The 17,361-nt window shown below is 44.0% G+C and overlaps 1 protein-coding gene across 10 annotated transcripts in view; it reads left to right on the top strand.

Annotated features, from left to right (window-relative positions):
* The first annotated feature begins 489 nt into the window (after positions 1-489).
* The window catches only part of LOC110530777 (ski-like protein), a 38,639-nt gene continuing 21,767 nt past the window's right edge, over positions 490-17,361 (top strand). For 4 of the 10 annotated variants that reach the window (XM_090182859.1, XM_036986522.2, XM_036986519.2 and 1 more), the window contains exons 1-2: positions 491-888; positions 3,597-4,940. In XM_090182859.1, the coding sequence (XP_090038985.1) occupies positions 3,774-4,940 (1,167 nt within the window). In that variant the 5' untranslated portion in view covers positions 491-888; positions 3,597-3,773. Of the gene's footprint in view, positions 1,708-3,596; positions 4,941-17,361 lie in introns of all 10 variants that reach the window. The other 6 variants (XM_090182856.1, XM_090182857.1, XM_036986521.2 and 3 more) reach the window with 4 other exon arrangements.

The following is a 17,361-nucleotide window of genomic DNA, read 5'->3' as shown; positions in this document are numbered from 1 at the left end:
GCAGGTAAACATAATTTCCTAAAAAGTCACAAAATGATCTCAGCTTGGTAAATGGATTTGATTTGATGTGTTTGTATTTTATCTCTTATCCTCAAACAACCTTTCATATGTTTCTTTCGTATGTTTACAAACTTGACTGAAAGCCCAAATTCATTGTGTTGTTTGGTGTGATCAGCTGCCAAACTAATGTCACCCCAGGACATGATGTTACTGGGAAAAAGATCAACAAAGTGTTAAAACATAACAAATAAACCAAAACAATATGAACCAAATAGATATATTCTAAATCAAATGTGGTATAGTATAGATATGCCTGTGTATGTTGATAATTGTTTTCAATCATTTAATAATAAGATAATTGTTTTAAATAGAACATATTCTTAATAGTGGGCCATTTACAGAGTATAAACCTTAGTTAATATGTAACCTAAATATACTAGACTCAAGGACATCAAGAACAGAACGAATGGGAATCCAAACAAATCGTTATATGGCTGGGTTTATATGGTCGGTGAGGCTCTCTCTCTCTCTCTTTTTCTCTCTCTTTCTCGCTTTCTCTCTCTCTTTTTCTCTCTCTCTCTCTTTTTCTCACTCTTTCTCTCTCTTTTTCTTTTTCTCTCTCTCTTTCTCTTTCTCCCTCTCAGTCACTCAGTACTGCAGATGTGCTACACAAAACAAGCCAGACTGCCAGACAGACTGCGAGACAGACAGGCAGACAGACACCCCCGCACAGTTTCCGTGAAATGCCCAATTCGAGTCTGGGTGACGTCTCATCATCGTTAGGTAGTGTTGTGACGTTGTATGTCTCCTAGCGGTAGCGGTTTCTAGAGGTAGCTTGTTGATGGTCGGTAGAACCGAATGAAGAGAAGCCGAAACGACCTCATTCAGGCAAGTCTTTTAAAACTGGTTTCTGTATGTTGTTATTCGCTTGATGTAAATATGTAATTTATCACGTTTTCATTTTTGTTTATTTGACGTTTTTTCACCCGACATGGAGCCATGATTTGAGGCTTTAACCAAAGCGGTCGCTAGTAAAGGTTAGCCTCGGCTAGCTGGCTTTGGCTTCACACAGCGTTGCGGTTGGGTGTGTTGTCAGGGGCCATGCTAAGCTAACTCCAGTCCCCGTTTGCCCAACTGGCTTCAACATATTTTTTTGTAGTTAACTCGAATTAACATTGATTTTCGCTTATCGAGTTGGCTTTGGTGTTTTCTCTTACGCAGTCCTCATATGTTGCCGTAATTACACCCCCCCCCCCCCCTCAACATTTAATTAACCCACAGTATTCGCAATTGTATCAGTTTTATATTCCGAAATACTTATTTTGTCGTGTTTCTTTGGTGTAAAATACACCCCAGCCTTGGCTTTACATTGCTAGTATATTTGTTTTGTTGTTGTATTCAGACGTGTTGGCTAAATGTGTCGCTAACGTTAACTAAAACCGGAATGTTGTTCAGCTATAGCTATCGACGTTAACGTTAGTTTGTAATTAATTGTAGGTCGGGTGTTAGACAGCAGCCTGGCCAGTGAATGTCATTATCAGTGCTGTCTGCATACCAGTGCCATGACCGTGGCGAGCCAGAGGAGGGGAAGTAGAGTTTGTAGACGAGGGGGAGAGAGAGAGGGAGAGAAAGGGAGTTTGGAGAGGAAATGAATATGAATGGAGCTGTGCGCGTTGTCCTTGTTAGCTACCAAGGAGAAAAAACAGGGTAAGGGACCCTCGACTCTCAACGTCCATTTTATTTTATTTTATTTTTTTATATATTTTTAAGGAGAAAATTGACGTCTTTTAAATATTAATATGAACAACCCTGTTTAAAATAACTAAACAACTATATTATTTGTGTTGCGTGGAAACATCAGTTTGGGTTGGAAGTCAACGCGTGAACCTGTTCTCCATTGCATTGGTGAAGCATTCGGTATTATTGCATTTAATTATGGGAATGGGATTTTTAACAATAACTACGACCACCTGGTCTGCAGTCCCGCGTTTTGTACCCGGATAGTTGCTTCCTTTGGTGGAAATATCTGTACACTGTAGTTACTGCATGGATGTCAGTCAGTGGTGCTGCTGGTAGAATGCTGTACTGTCGTCCGCACACGGCTACTGACTATGCGCAGTTAAAGACACCCGACTGCCTAAATGCAGTATTTATATATTTTTGCCCTATATGTTTGTCTTTGACAGTCACCCTTTTTTTTTTAATTGAGTATATTTGTCACACAAGCACTCAATGTGATTGTAGCTAGTTATATGGGAGGCTGCTTGTCATGTTGTCGCCGAATGTTGAAGGTTTCCACTGAAATGCTGTAGATATATTTTCCTAATGTTGGATTACAGTAGTTAACACAGTGCACTGTATTTACTGTTAATACAACGGTCGTTTTAAGGTATACACCGTTTTATTATAGTCGGAGTTATGCGCTTTAAATGCAGTTAGATTCTGCGGTGTGGGGAAAATACCATGTTCAACATCCCATTGAATATCACACTGCGTTTCAGGAACGTAACAATTGAGACTTCGCTAAGCCCCGCCCCAGAATTTTCGGTATGTATTTTCAGTGACCCAGTTGATGGCAACAGTCCTCTAGTCTGACACCTTGAACAAGCTCATGTTTAAATCGCAATAAAAAGCCTGTAAATGAGGGCTATGGCAAAAACTGAGTTTTTCATTAAATAAAATGTATTTAAATGGCTGAGTAATTTAACAGGGAAAATGTGTTACTAGGCTGCACCAGGTGTGAGCTTTTTTTATGTGACAGTATTTAGTGACCTAGAGAAGGCCAGAGAGACCAGCTGGTTGGCTTGCTACCTGGTTGGTTTAACTGGACAAAACTAGCACTTTCTGTTGGAAATGATATGGTGATTTTACTGCCTTTGGGTGAAAACATGGTATGTGAATTGCCCCATAGGGTTCAATGAAAAGGGCTGAATGGGGAGATGTTTGGGTGGTGAGGTATGGGTATGCTAATTGCTAATTGCCTTTTGGCCCCCAATATATACCAAATTCTTTTAGCAACCCCTCCCAAACATTTTAATTTCATAATCAGTTAAAATTAGTCTAATTCTATCGAATAAAATCTTATTCGTTACATGCTTTGTAAACAACAGGTGTAGTCTAACAGTAAAACGCTTACTTACGGGTCCTTTCCCAACAATGCAGAGATACAAATAATAGGAAAGTAAAACGCCTATTAATTAAATACGCCACGAGTAAAGAAACGTGGCTATAAACACTGGGTAACAGCACCCAGTCGATGTGCAGGGTACAAGGTAATTGAGGTAGATATGTACATCTAGGTAGGGGTAAAGTGACAAGGCAACAGGATAGATAAACAGTAGCAGCAGCGCATGTGATGAGTCAAGAGTTAGGCTCTCGGACTATCTGCATTGACCCTTTTTTTTTGCACTGTCTATGACTTGCGTGGCTGGAGTCTTTAACAATTCCTTTTACACATGGAATACATTTTAATATAGTTAGAGCTTTACCGACGAGGGGGGGGGGGGGGGGGGGATATAGTCCCCCCCCCCCCCCCCCCCCCCCCCGTTTCCTCTCTTGGTTTGTGTTAACGCCTGAACCTTTCCCATCCCCTACAGGAAGCAGACAGAGACTTAGACGCAACAATCTGAACAGAAACACTGCAGTCTCCACCATGTACCTTTCTGAACACCAGAAGATCTGGAACATTTGAAAAGATAGACTACTCAACGGGGGACTAATAGATCCAAGTGAAGGGGGTAGTGGAAAGACTCATCCGTAGCTCTAACTCTGACATGGCCAGTACTCAGACGAGTCTGAAAACCCCATTCAAAGACCTGACCTCGTTCAAGGGCAACATGAAGCAGCTGTACCGTGAGAGAATAGAAGACGTGCCCATTAAGAAGAGGCTGATGGCTGAGATGAACCTGAAACGCCGAAACCTGGACCCTCTGCCCCCCCTGCCCTGGACCCCCAAGGTAAAGAGGGAGGCTGGGGAAGAGCAGACCCAGGACCGGGAGGTGGATCCAGGCATGACTAGATCAATAGAGATGGACAGTAAGGGGGAGTTCCAGGTATGTGGAGCGAAAGCTTTAGACCTGAGCCCCGGGCTGAAACACACGCTGGCAGCCTTCACTCTCAGCAGCGCGCGCTCTCTAGGGGGCCCAGCAGCCTTCTCAGCCCGCTCTGGCCACGAAGCATCCTCCTCCCCCGGCCCTGGTTCCTACCCTGGCATGGCACCTCTACCCTCCCCTCCTGTGCTGGGAGGTATACCCCTGCTGGTGCCCAGTGACAGCTCCACAGAACTCAGCCACTCCCTTCTCGAGGGAGAATCCATCTCGTGCTTTGCCGTTGGCGGGGAGAAACGCCTCTGCCTCCCCCAGGTGCTCAACTCGGTTCTCCGCCACTTCTCCTTGCAGCAGATCAATTCCGTGTGCGACGAGCTCTATGTGTACTGCTCACGCTGCGACGGGGAACAGCTCCACATACTCAAGGTGCTGGGTATTTTACCCTTCAATGCTCCGTCCTGCGGCCTCATCACCTTAACTGACGCCCAACGCCTCTGCAACGCCCTCCTCCGCCCGGGGGCTGTCCTCCCCTCCGAACCCATCACCAAGCTACCCGGCCAGGAGCTCCTCAAGGAGACGGAGGCCAGCTTCCAGGTGGAGCACCAGTGTCTGGGGAAATGCCAGGGTCTGTTCGTTCCCCAATTCTACGCCAAGCCAGAGTCGCCCTGTATTCAGTGCGTGGAATGCCAGCTGCTCTTCTCTCCGCAGAAGTTTGTGATGCACTCTCACAAGTCCCCGGACAAGAGGACCTGTCACTGGGGCTTTGACTCGGCCAAATGGCCGTGCTACCTGCAGCTGGGGAGGAAGTACCTGGGAACGGCAGAGGAGCCGCAGCTAAAACAGCTGTTGGAGGACATGAAGGACAAGTTCCACTACAACCGAACCAGCGACAAAGTAAGTAACGAATTACTTCTTATTGTGTTTCTGAGCAGATATGTTTGTGTTAGTACAACCACACTAAGTAGTCTGTCATTGGTAGAATCTAGAGAAACCAGTCCTTGCTGTGTGTAAGACGATACATAGGGGACAGGTGACATTCTTCCTGCTGCCCGGTATGGTGAGATTTCTTTGGAGATTTACCCTATTGTGTTTTACCCAAAATACTCAGACTTTTCTGTTTCCATGTATGCGGACTAGCACCCGTGTCTCACTGGGCCATGGCTCTGGCGGCTCTGCTCTGACCTTGGGCCGAACTCAGGCCCTCGGTACTTTTCAGATGGCATGGCAGGTAGCCTAGCGGTTAAGAGTGTTGGGCCAGTAACCGAAAGGTCGCTGGTTTGAAATCCCAGAGCAGATTAGGTGAAAAATCGGTTTGTGCTCTTGAGCATGGCATGTAACCCTAATTGCTCCTGTAAATCGCTTTGGATAAGAGTGTCTGCTAAATGACAAATGTAAATTTACATAACAAGGACTAACTGAACTTGAGCACTTTCTCACAAAGCAACTGTCTAATTTATTGGTCAAACGCACATATGTAGCATGTGCTGCTGTTGATTGTGCTCGCCCCAAGCCTTTAGTGTCACATTCCTGGTGGAAACATAACACTTGGGCTGACATATACATGGAAACACAACAACACTAGCGCTGACATCTACATGGAAACACAACAACACTAGCGTTGACATATACATGGAAACACAACAACACTAGCGCTGACATCTACACGGAAACACAACAACACTAGCGCTGACATCTACACGGAAACACAACAACACTAGCGCTGACATCTACACGGAAACACAACAACACTAGCGCTGACATCTACACGGAAACACAACAACACTAGCGCTGACATCTACATGGAAACACAACAACACTAGCGCTGACATCTACATGGAAACACAACAACACTAGCGCTGACATCTACATGGAAACACAACAACACTAGCGCTGACATCTACATGGAAACACAACAACACTAGCGCTGACATCTACATGGAAACACAACAACACTAGCGCTGACATCTACATGGAAACACAACAACACTAGCGCTGACATCTACATGGAAACACTGGCAACTCACTAATGTGGGGGTAAGTCAAGATGGTGTAGTAGATCAGAGCGGGGTTGGACAGGCTAACAGCTGACCAGCTGGTCTCTCCCGCTCTGGGTCACTGCAGTGTGTGTGTGTCACACAGGGGAAGAGCATAATTTGTCCTTCGGGTCAGCTGGAGGTCACTAGAACCATCAATAGGCAAGAGCACTGACTGGACTAGTGGACTCTCCCTCGCTTACTCTGACCTCTGGGCAAGATAGGGGGGACAGTTTAGATTCATTAAGTTCATCCCTCCCCTATTTAAATTACCTTTTAAGCATTCCAAAGTAATTTTTGTCATTCGATTTGTTGAGGGTTTTAAAATACAATTTTAAGTGGAGAATCTTAATCGAATGCCTTCTTAGTCCAGGACTAGGCCGACGATCTGTCTGGGGAAACAGCCTATGATCTTTATTCGTACCACTGAACTGTGCAGTGTGCAGTAACCGGCAACCCAAGCCCATACATGGGCGAATGCCCAAGTTGCATCACCACCAGTGCTGTTCACTGAAGACCAGAACCAAACAGGATTCTACTGAGCAGAGATTTAAAACATTTTTAAAAACGTTTTTCTTAGTCGTTGTATAACAAAAAATAATTAAAAGGGACAGTGGGAGAGAGCAGAGCAGCAGGACCCATAGAAATGGCCAGCAGGACCATTAGAAATGGCCAGCAGGACCCATAGAAATGGCCAACAGGACCCATAGAAATGGCCAGCAGGACCCATAGAAATGAAATGGCCAACAGGACCAGCTGACTCCAGCTGAAAACATAGCTCTAGATGGTTTCTCCTCTGTTGACTGGTTCATCGCTATGACATGACAGGACCTCTCTACTTAATCAAACTGGACTATTAGGGTACGTCACAAATAGTACCCTTTTTTTCCCTTCTATATAGCGCATTACTTTATAGGGCTCTGGTAAAACAAATGATGTACTATATAAAGGGAATAGGGTCTAGTTTGGGACGTAGGCTTAGTTTTTTGCCTTGTCGTTTTAATGATGGCTCACTAAGGGAGAGTTGACTAGTTAGATGACCCTGACTTTAACTGGTGTTTGAATTCAATGCAGCCTGGCAGGTAATGGGTTAAACAAGAGACTATGGACTCCCAAGTGTTTTTATAGTGTCTGTGTATTTCTAGTGTGTGTGCTGTGCAGGTGTGACAACACTGCTTGCTGTACAGTCATTTGGCACTCCCTGTCTGCTGTGTTTGTCTGGCAGAAAGAGGGGGAGGGAGAGGGGCCCAGCCTCTCCCATATGTTTCAATTTGTGTGTGTGTGTGTGCCGGAAATACCGTCTGGTGTCTAGTCTTGCGCCCAAACCACATTCCTCCCCCCCCTTCCCCTCCCTCTCGCACTTTGGCTTGGTCCGCTGTGTTTGTCTGAGAGACTCCTCTCTTTCATACAACTATGTTTTTTCGTCAACTTGACCTCCACCTTTTCTATCTGCAAGGTATTGCCGGTATCAAGCCCCCCCTGCCTAGCGGCCTGGTAATCATTTCGGTAAATTTCTGCCTACAGCTTAGTATGAAACAGCCTTAATGCTGAGGCGGAATTGGCACGCGCTGCCCTCTTAAACTCTTGATGGTTGCTAGGCAGCGCCAGTTAACCATCCTCCTGCCAGTTGTAGACTTTGCGAGACATGTCACTTCTGTCTCTCTCACCATTTTGAGTTGGACAGCGCCATCGGTCTGCTTAAGGAAAGTGTGGGGACTCGTCTTGATAAATCAATCTATTTCAGACTTTTTATTTTTCACTGAATATCCGTTCATTTTTCAAATTTCACCTGTATAGTGTGTGAAATGAAGTAAGGAGGTAAGGCAATAAATAGGCCCATAGTGGCGAATTAATTACAATTTAGCAATTTTACACTGGAGTGATATATGTGCAGATGAGGATGTGCAAGTAGAAAATACTGATGTGCAAAAGAGCACAAAGAGATGCATTGTGTGTCAAAAAGCCATAGGTTTGGGCGCTGTTTCAAAATACATTTTTATTAGACAGCAGTTCCACACGTTCCCGTGACACCAGTTCTGTGGGAAAAATATTCTTTGTATTTTATTCTGTTATATTCTTACTATAACATATACTAAGTGGCCAGTTTTAGAGACACCCATCAAGTAACAGGTCACCCCCCCCCCCCTTTTGCATCCGGAACAGCCTGAATTCTTTGGGACATGGAAACATGAATCAATTCAAGGGACCTAACGTGTGCCAGGAAAACATTCCCCACACCATTACATTACCACCCCGAGCCTGTACCGTTGACACCAGGCAGGATGTGGTCATGGACTCGTGCTGTTTACGCCAAATCCTGACTCTGCCATCAGCATGACGCAACAGGAACTGGGATTTGTCGAACCAGGCAATGTTTTTCCACTCCTCAATTGTCCGGTGTTGGTGATCGCGTGCCCACTGGAGCAGCGCCTTAGCTGATAGGAGTGGAACCCGGTGTGGTCGTTTGCTGCAATAGCCCGTCCGTGCGACAAGTTGTGCGCTCCGAGTTAGAATTCTGCGCACCACTGTTGTACTGCGCCGTTATTTGTCTGTAGGGCTGGTCCCATGCAAGTCTCTGTCTGTGTTCCGCCTGTTAACTTGCATGATTCTTGCCGTTCTCCTTCGACCCTTCGACGAGTTGTTTTCGCCCACAGGACTGCCACTGTTTGTCGGACAAATGGAATCATTTTTTTAATGGGGTATATTCAATTAAAATAAATGCCCACCCACATCTGCAAACTACTAGTACCACTCGTCCCCGGCAAGCAGGCATGCACACGGGAGGTATAAATACATATACAGGCAAGAATGTGGTTAAAAATGGGCTTGTTTTATAAGGGGTTCATATAAACAAAGCTTAATAAATTTAAAAAAATACAGGAAAAATACAGTGAATTCTATCAGATGGACAGACCTGGGGGCCACTCACTCACAGACACATCTCCACTGCAGAGCAGACTAATACACACCTTCAGCAGAACACATGATACACCGTAAGGTGTGTGTGACCCTAATGTCTCTGTAATGAGCTGCAAATAACTGGAAGTTAGTGACACATCCCTGTGTGTCTCACTCATCAGAGGTCCTCATGTCTGTGACAGTTTCAGGTGAAGGTTATTTTTTGCCCTCTATGCCTGAAGGGGGGGAGGTCTGTTCTGTCTTCTGTCTGGGGGGGGGGGGGGGCTGTGCTGTATATATATTTTTTCTCTTTCTTGGTTGTTTGAACTTGTTTTTCTATCTTTCTCTGTCTTCTGATTGGTGGAATTTTAATGTTGACTACTTTACAACATTTGTACTACACTGTGTGTTGTGGTACATGCACGTTCACGGTCCGCTGTAACATGAACCTGGGCTGTTCTGAAAGAGCACAGAGCAGATTCCTGTAAAGGTTCTGTTGTAGAGGAAGCAGGTGACTGTCTGCTCCAGGGTGACATTATCCCCCCCATTAGAATGGACATAGGAGTGTGTGAGAAGTCTCCCTGCACTGGGATTCCCTTCTAATATCTAACCCTCCCCTTGTGTGTGTGTGTGAGTGAGAGAGAGAAGTGGACAGACTGTAGGGCTAGTCCCTAGCTGCTAGCATTCATCCTCCAGACTGGACTGCCTCAAATGGCACCCTATTCCCTATACAGTGCACAACGTTAGACTGGGAGCTCCACAGAGCCCTGGTCCAAAGTAGTGCACTTTAGGGAATAAGGTGCGATTTTGGGAAACAACCCAGCCACCTGCTGATCTACCACGCTGACTGACTCACTGTTTCCACATCCTGCTGGAAGTTGAAGAGCGAGAGAGGGTGGGGGGGGAGAGGCTGAATTGTAGGGTTGAGCTGTATTCAGATTTCCATACCTTAATTTCATGCCTGTGCCATCCCGGGTTCTACATTATTACCGCTAGTGCACAGAAGGGGCGCATTATCCCCCAAACGTAACCTGTGCAGGCAAATCAAGTTATTCCACACCAATCTCTACAAACCGTTTCTGTATGGACCTCAGTTTGTGCATGGGGACATTGTCATGCTGAAACAGGAAAGGGCCTTTCCCCAAACTGCTGCCACAAAGTTGGAAGCATAGAATTGTATAGAATGTCCTTGTATGTTTTAGCGTTAAGATTTCCCTTCACTGGAGCTAAGGGGCCTAGCCCGAACCATGGAAATATAGCCCCACACCATTATTCCTTCTCCACCAAACTTTAGTTGGCACTATGCATTGAGGCAGGTAGCATTCTCCTGGTATCCACCAAACCCAGATTCTTCCGTCGGATTGCCAGATGGTGAAGTGTGATTCATCACTCTAGAGAACGCGTTTCCACTGCTCCATAGTCCAATGGTGGTGAGCTTTACACCGCTCCAGCCGACGCTTGGCATTGCACATGGTGATCTTAGGCTTGTGTGCGGCTGCTCAGCCATGGAAACCCATTTCATGAAGCTCCCGACAAAGTTATTGTCCTGATGTTGCTTCCAGAGGCAGTTTGGAACTCTAGTCTGTGTTGCAACCAAGGAGAGACGATTATTACACGCTACGCGCTTCAGCACTCGGCGGTCCCTTTCTGTGAGCTTGTGTGGCCTAACACTTTGTGGCTGAGATGTTGTTGTTCCTAGACAATTCCACTTCACAATAACAGCACTTACAGTTGACCGGGGCAGCTCTAGCAGGGCAAAAACTAGACAAACTGACTTGTTAGAACGGTAGCATCCTATGACAGTGCCACATTTTGAAAGTCAGTGAGCTCTTCTGTAAGGCCATTCTATTGCCAGTGTTTGTCTATGGAGATTGCATGGCTGTGTGCCCAACAAAAAATGTATACACCCGTCAGCAACGGGTGTGGCTGAAATAGCCAAATCCACTAATTTGTAAGGGTTCCACATGCATGAACAAAAGTACCTCTCACACACTCCGGACTCCGACCATTGCTCATCCTAATATTTCTTGATTACATTCTTCTTTTACTTTTAGATTGGTGTAGTGTTGGATACTACTGCACTGTTGGAGCTAGGAACACAAGCATTTCGCTACACCCGCAATAACATCTGCTAAACATGTATTTGACCAATAACGTTTAACCGCTGTTTTGGGAAACTAGTACCTGTAAAGCGTCATAATAAAACAATTACCTGACTGGCAAAATGATGAACGCAATATGCTTTATTACCTAGTGCACAAGTTGACTGCAGTATTTATTTAAAAAGGACTAATATTCAAAGCCCAAAAAGTCACTTACCAAAAGGCTAACAAGTATTAAGGAATCCTGATAGTGTTGTCTAACTTAAATGCTAACGACCGCATTGCGAAAGTTTTGTACAGTTTCTGACCTAAAGTATGTATACTAGTAACTCAAACCCTATTCAGTTTTCTGCACGCACAAAACTAATGCTAGCTGGCAAGGTTCTTTATCCAGGAGGGGATTCTGCTGTTACCAAGCAAATGCTTGATTTTGGAAGAAGCTAACCACTTAGCTCTAGTAAGCTAACTAGCTAATACATAATGCTAATAACTATCTGGTGGTTGTGAATTGCGAACTGTAATAGGATCACCTGGTGCATGCTGCACTACTGTGCGTGACACAAGGCTCCGGTCTCTTGTCGTTGTTAGCTTGTAAACAAACACCAGGTGAATGCGGACTACCGTAAGTTACATCATGTGACCAATGAAATGAACGCAATGTTCTCTATCTCAAGTTGACTACGTATTTACTTAAAGTAGCTACAGATTCAAATGGATAAAAAATAAAATTATGAAATAATTTTGACGGTATTGAAAAACAATCCCCTGGCTTTTTCCAGATACTACGGTATACCGCCCAAGCCTACTCAATTGCGTACTTCTCTCGTACTCAACCCCTCCCTCTGACCTCCTCCAATGGCTTTTTGAGAAGGTGAGGACCGAGACTTAACTTCTGGAAGTTTGTTTTCCCCAACGGCTGCTATTTCCATATCCTTATTGGAGTGTTGAGGAGTCAAGGCCCTTAGTCGTGTACTTTCCTATGGAGTGACAGAGAAACATGCCTTCAGAGAGTGAGAGAGAGAGCTTAGCTTTGTGTGTGTCTGGAAACCCTTGGACTGGGTTACAATGTGCACATTGACACTGTGTAAACAGTGGCTGGCTGACGAGAAGTAAGGGTTAAACTAACACACTGGGGGGGGTGATTCTGTGAGGCTACTGGAAGTGTGTTTTTCCATAAAGGCTGCTGTTTCCATATCCCTATTGGAGTGTTCAGGAGTCAAGGCCCTTGGTTGTATTCAGTAGGTATCAAATGGGGAACAATTGCCACCAGAACTTATCCAATAAATTCTAATTTTGGCGTTTTTGCTTCAGTGTTTTGCTGCAATGATTTCTACTGAACACAACCCTGGTCTTGTCTCTTCATTGGTCCATTGTGCCTAGTGTAGCCACTAGTGATGCGCCGATATGACATTTTTGGCCGATACGATATCCAATATTTTCCTTGCCAAAAAACGATACTGATATTTAACATTTTAGCAGACTTTTAACTATTTAACTGCACTAGAATTCTTAACGCACACACATGGACGCAGCGGTCTAAGGCACTGCATCTCATTGCAAGAGGTGTCACTACAGTCCCTGGTTTGAATCCAGGCTGTATCACATCCGGCTGTGATTGTGAGTCCCATAGGGCGGCACACAATTGGCCCAGAGTCGTCCGGGGTAGGCCGTCATTGTAAATAAGAATTGCTCTTGACTGACTTTGCCTAGTTAAATAAACGTTAAATACACACCACACTGACCAAAATTATATTTTGTTGGCATTTATACATGTCCCCATTATCAGTAAAACATAATCTCAACCTATTTCTTTCACATACTTGATGTGCTGTTTCGTTGTGCAGTCATTTCATTCCCAACCAGGATTTCTATGGAACTCTGTTTGCTTGTCAAAAGAGCCGTGTCAAATAAGCTTGTTGATCAATCAGGACCTGACTATGACTGCACCTCACATAAGTGAGAGTCGGCTTTCTATTCCGCAACAAAGCCTCCTTCACTCACGCCGCCAAACTTACCCTAGTAAAACTGACTATCCTACCGATCCTCGACTTCGGCGATGTCCTCTACAAAATAGCTTCCAATACTCTACTCAGCAAACTGGATGCAGTTTATCACAGTGCCATCCGTTTTGTTACTAAAGCACCTTATACCACCCACCACTGCGACCTGTATGCTCTAGTCGGCTGGCCCTCGCTACATATTCGTTGCCAGACCCACTGGCTCCAGGTCATCTACAAGTCCATGCTAGGTATAGCACCGCCTTATCTCAGTTCACTTGTCACGATGGCAACACCCACCCGTAGCACGCGCTCCAGCAGGTGTATCTCACTGATCATCCCTAAAGCCAACACCTCATTTGGCCGCCTTTCGTTCCAGTTCTCTGCTGCCTGTGACTGGAACGAATTGCAAAAATCGCTGAAGTTGGAGACTCTCCCTCACCAACTTCAAACATCTGCTATCAGAGCAGCTAACCGATCGCTGCAGCTGTACATAGTCTATCGGTAAATAGCCCACCCAATTTACCTACTTCATCCCCATACTGTTTATATTTATTTACTTTTCTGCTCTTTTGTACACCAGTATCTCTACCTGTACATGACCATCTGATCAATAATCACTCCAGTGTTAATCTGCAAAATTTGAATTATTCGCCTACCTCCTCATGCCTTTTGCACACAATGTATATAGACTCTCTTTTTTTCTACTGTGTTCTTGACTTGTTAATTGTTTACTCCATGTGTAACACTGATTTGTCTGTTCACACTGCTATGCTTTATCTTGGCCAGGTCGCAGTTGTAAATGAGACCTTGTTCTCAACTAGCCTATCTGGTTAAATAAAGGTGAAATAAAATTTTAAAAATTAACGCGTTCATCATTTTTTTAACGTAGTTATTACACATAGTGTAATCAATCACTCATATGTCTTATGTCACAACGATTCATTGATACGTATGCCTAGATGCTGGTGAAGTTGTCTCGCACACCTACAGTGCTGGTCATGAATTTTTTTTACATTTTTTTTAAAGCAAGCTAACTCATAGATGCAAACAATGTTCTTCCCCAAAAACACAATCTGTTTCAGTGACCTATATAGCTAGGTTTCATTTAAAATAACCCTGATTTTATAAGACAGTTCTTATTTGATTAATGATGGTCGGACCCATCTACAGGTCAAGTCAGAAGTTTACATACACCTTAGCCAAATACATTTAAACTCAGTTTTTCACAATTCCTGACCAATCAATCAATCAAATTTATTTTATATAGCCCTTCGTACATCAGCTGATATCTCAAAGTGCTGTACAGAAACCCAGCCTAAAACCCCAAACAGCAAGCAATGCAGGTGAAGAAGCACGGTGGCTAGGAAAAACTCCCTAGAAAGGCCAAAACCTAGGAAGAAACCTAGAGAGGAACCAGGCTATGTGGGGTGGCCAGTCCTCTTCTGGCTGTGCCGGGTGGAGATTATAACAAAACATGGTCAAGATGTTCAAATGTTCATAAATGACCAGCATGGTCGAATAATAATAAGGCAGAATAGTTGAAACTGGAGCAGCAGCACAGTCAGGTGGACTGGGGACAGCAAGGAGTCATCATGTCAGGTATTCCTGGGGCATGGTCCTAGGGCTCAGGTCCTCCGAGAGAGAGAAAGAAAGAGAGAATTAGAGAGAGCATATGTGGGATGGCCAGTCCTCTTCTGGCTGTGCCGGGTGGAGATTATAACAGAACATGGCCAAGATGTTCAAATGTTCATAAATGATCAGCATGGTCGAATAATAATAAGGCAGAACAGTTGAAACTGGAGCAGCAGCACAGCCAGGTGGACTGGGGACAGCAAGGAGTCATCATGTCAGGTAGTCCTGGGGCATGGTCCTAGGGCTCAGGTCCTCCGAGAGAGAGAAAGAGAGAAGGAGAGAATTAGAGAACGCACACTTAGATTCACACAGGACACCGAATAGGACAGGAGAAGTACTCCAGATATAACAAACTGACCCTAGCCCCCCGACACATAAACTACTGCAGCATAAATACTGGAGGCTGAGACATGTAATCATAGTAAATATTCCCTGTCTTAGGTCAGTCAGGATCACCGCTTTACTTTATTGTAACTTCTTATGGGCAGGTGGGACGGTAGTGTCCCACCTGGCCAACATCCGGTGAAATTGCAGAGAGCGAAATACAAACTACAGAATTAAAAAATATTTAACTTTTCATAAAATCACAAGTGTAATACATCAAAATAAAGCCTAACTTCTTGTTAATCCAGCCGCTGTGTCAGATTTCTTTACGGCGAATGCACACCATGCAATTATCGGAGGACAGCGCCCTGCATACCAACACGTGAAAAACATATTTCAACCAGGCAGGTGCGCCACGAAAGTCAGAAATAGCGATATAATAAATGCCTTACCCTTTGATCTTCTTCTGTTGGCACTCCAAAAGGTCCCAGTTACATCACAAATGGTCATTTTTGTTCAATAATGTCCCTCTTTATATCCATAACTCAGTTTAGCTGGGTTTTTATATCTACAAAGTAGATGTCCTAAGCGACTTGCCAAAACTATAGTTTGTTAACAAGAAATTTGTGGAGTGGTTGAAAGAGTTTTAATGACTCAAACCTAAGTGTATGTAAACTTCCAACTTCAACTGTATGTGATGCTAGCCACAATAAGGATTAGCCACAATAGTGGACTTTGCGGTCAGCCTTCAAAATAAAAGTATGGCATTATTCTACTATTTGTATTAATTTGCATCACTGTCAATGACACTTAATTTGAAGGCAGACTGCAAATTCCACTTGCCTAATCCTTATTGTGGCTTGCTTCACAACCCGGTCCGGTCGAGCTTCACTAGCCAGATGAAGCTAGCTGGCTGCTCATATTGTTAGCTTTGGGCAACAGGGTTAAATTGCTTGCTAGCTATTTATTTTCATGAATTTCAATTCATTTTCAATAAGCGAACAAGTGGAAACCTAGCTAAAACGTACGCACAAGGATTCCTAAATCATTGCTAAGAATAATGAAAATGACTGCAGATTCTACTGGTCATTGTTTTCAGGTGGTTGTATTGGTGCTAGTTAAGTACAAAGCTAAAGGTAGCTACCCCAGAAGTTGTGGTTGAACAAATTATACATTATTACCGACGTTGTATTGTAAACACATCGTTCGTGACCTGTGTTTGCTTGTTTGCAGACTTTTTTATATAGCTTTGACAGTGCTATTGTATCTTTTTTGACCAGCAAAGGCCCAATTCCATAGTATGTATGTCGTTTAGCTAATAGCAGCGATGTTATTACTGTGTAACTCCGGTAGGGCAACATCTGAAAAATAGCACACTTGGTAGTTTGTACCGGTGCTCGACCAGTCGGCGAAAGCCAACATCACTCACGACAGAGAACGGTTGATTTGTCAAGGGCAATTAATTCCATTATCTTGATGTTAATGGATTTCGCCTTTTGAGTTGCCTTGCTGAAATGTTCTTACTCTTTCAAATGACTGCTCGATCCACAAAGCAGACATTGTGGGCAAGGTTATGAATGCTGTGTTGCACATGTAGCGCAAAATTTTACGTGACATCATTACGAAATGTGCATACCTAATATAACGTAGGTACGTTTTTAACATCGGTTTTTCACATCGGCGCTAAACTAGACATTGGCCCGATACTGATGTTGGCATTTTAGCTAATATCATCCGATTCCGATATGTTAACCGATTTGAATTTTTATTTGTTAATAATGTGCATCCCCTAGTAGCCACTGTACCTAGTAGCCTAGCTAGCCTCTCCTCCCTTTACCAAGTGCTCAACGCTGACTTTTTTTTTTACAAGGAGAACTTGTGCGCCTAATATGAAAAATGTAGGTGAACAATCTAAAACATTTGAGGTAATAAAGCTAGAATCCTTTTTCTAGGGACACTGGTGCTCGTACAATTTAAATTCCAGGTCACACAGCAAAAATATATTGGTGCATGTGCGAGTAAAATGTAGAGCCCTGCATTTACCTAGTAGCCTCGCCAACCTTTGCTCTCCTCCCTGTAATGTCAATAGGGTGTTAGTTAAACCTGGTTCACACAACACCTGGGGAATGAGTGACCTCCTTCAACATTAGTTTTGGGTCTCAAATTTTGACTTACTCAAACTGACCCAATTTTTTATTTATATTTTTTGGTAATTTTATATTTTCTTTTTTTCCCCCCAATTTCTCAATATCCAATTTGCTATCTTGTCTCATCGCTGCAACTCCCCAATGGGCATGGGAGAGGTCAAGTCATGCGTCCTCCGAAA

The sequence above is a fragment of the Oncorhynchus mykiss genome, chromosome 8, assembly GCF_057628025.1.
Source record: "Oncorhynchus mykiss isolate SJ-2025 chromosome 8, ASM5762802v1, whole genome shotgun sequence".
Classification (NCBI taxonomy): Eukaryota; Metazoa; Chordata; class Actinopteri; order Salmoniformes; family Salmonidae; genus Oncorhynchus; species Oncorhynchus mykiss.
This window is presented reverse-complemented; position numbering and strand designations above follow the sequence as displayed.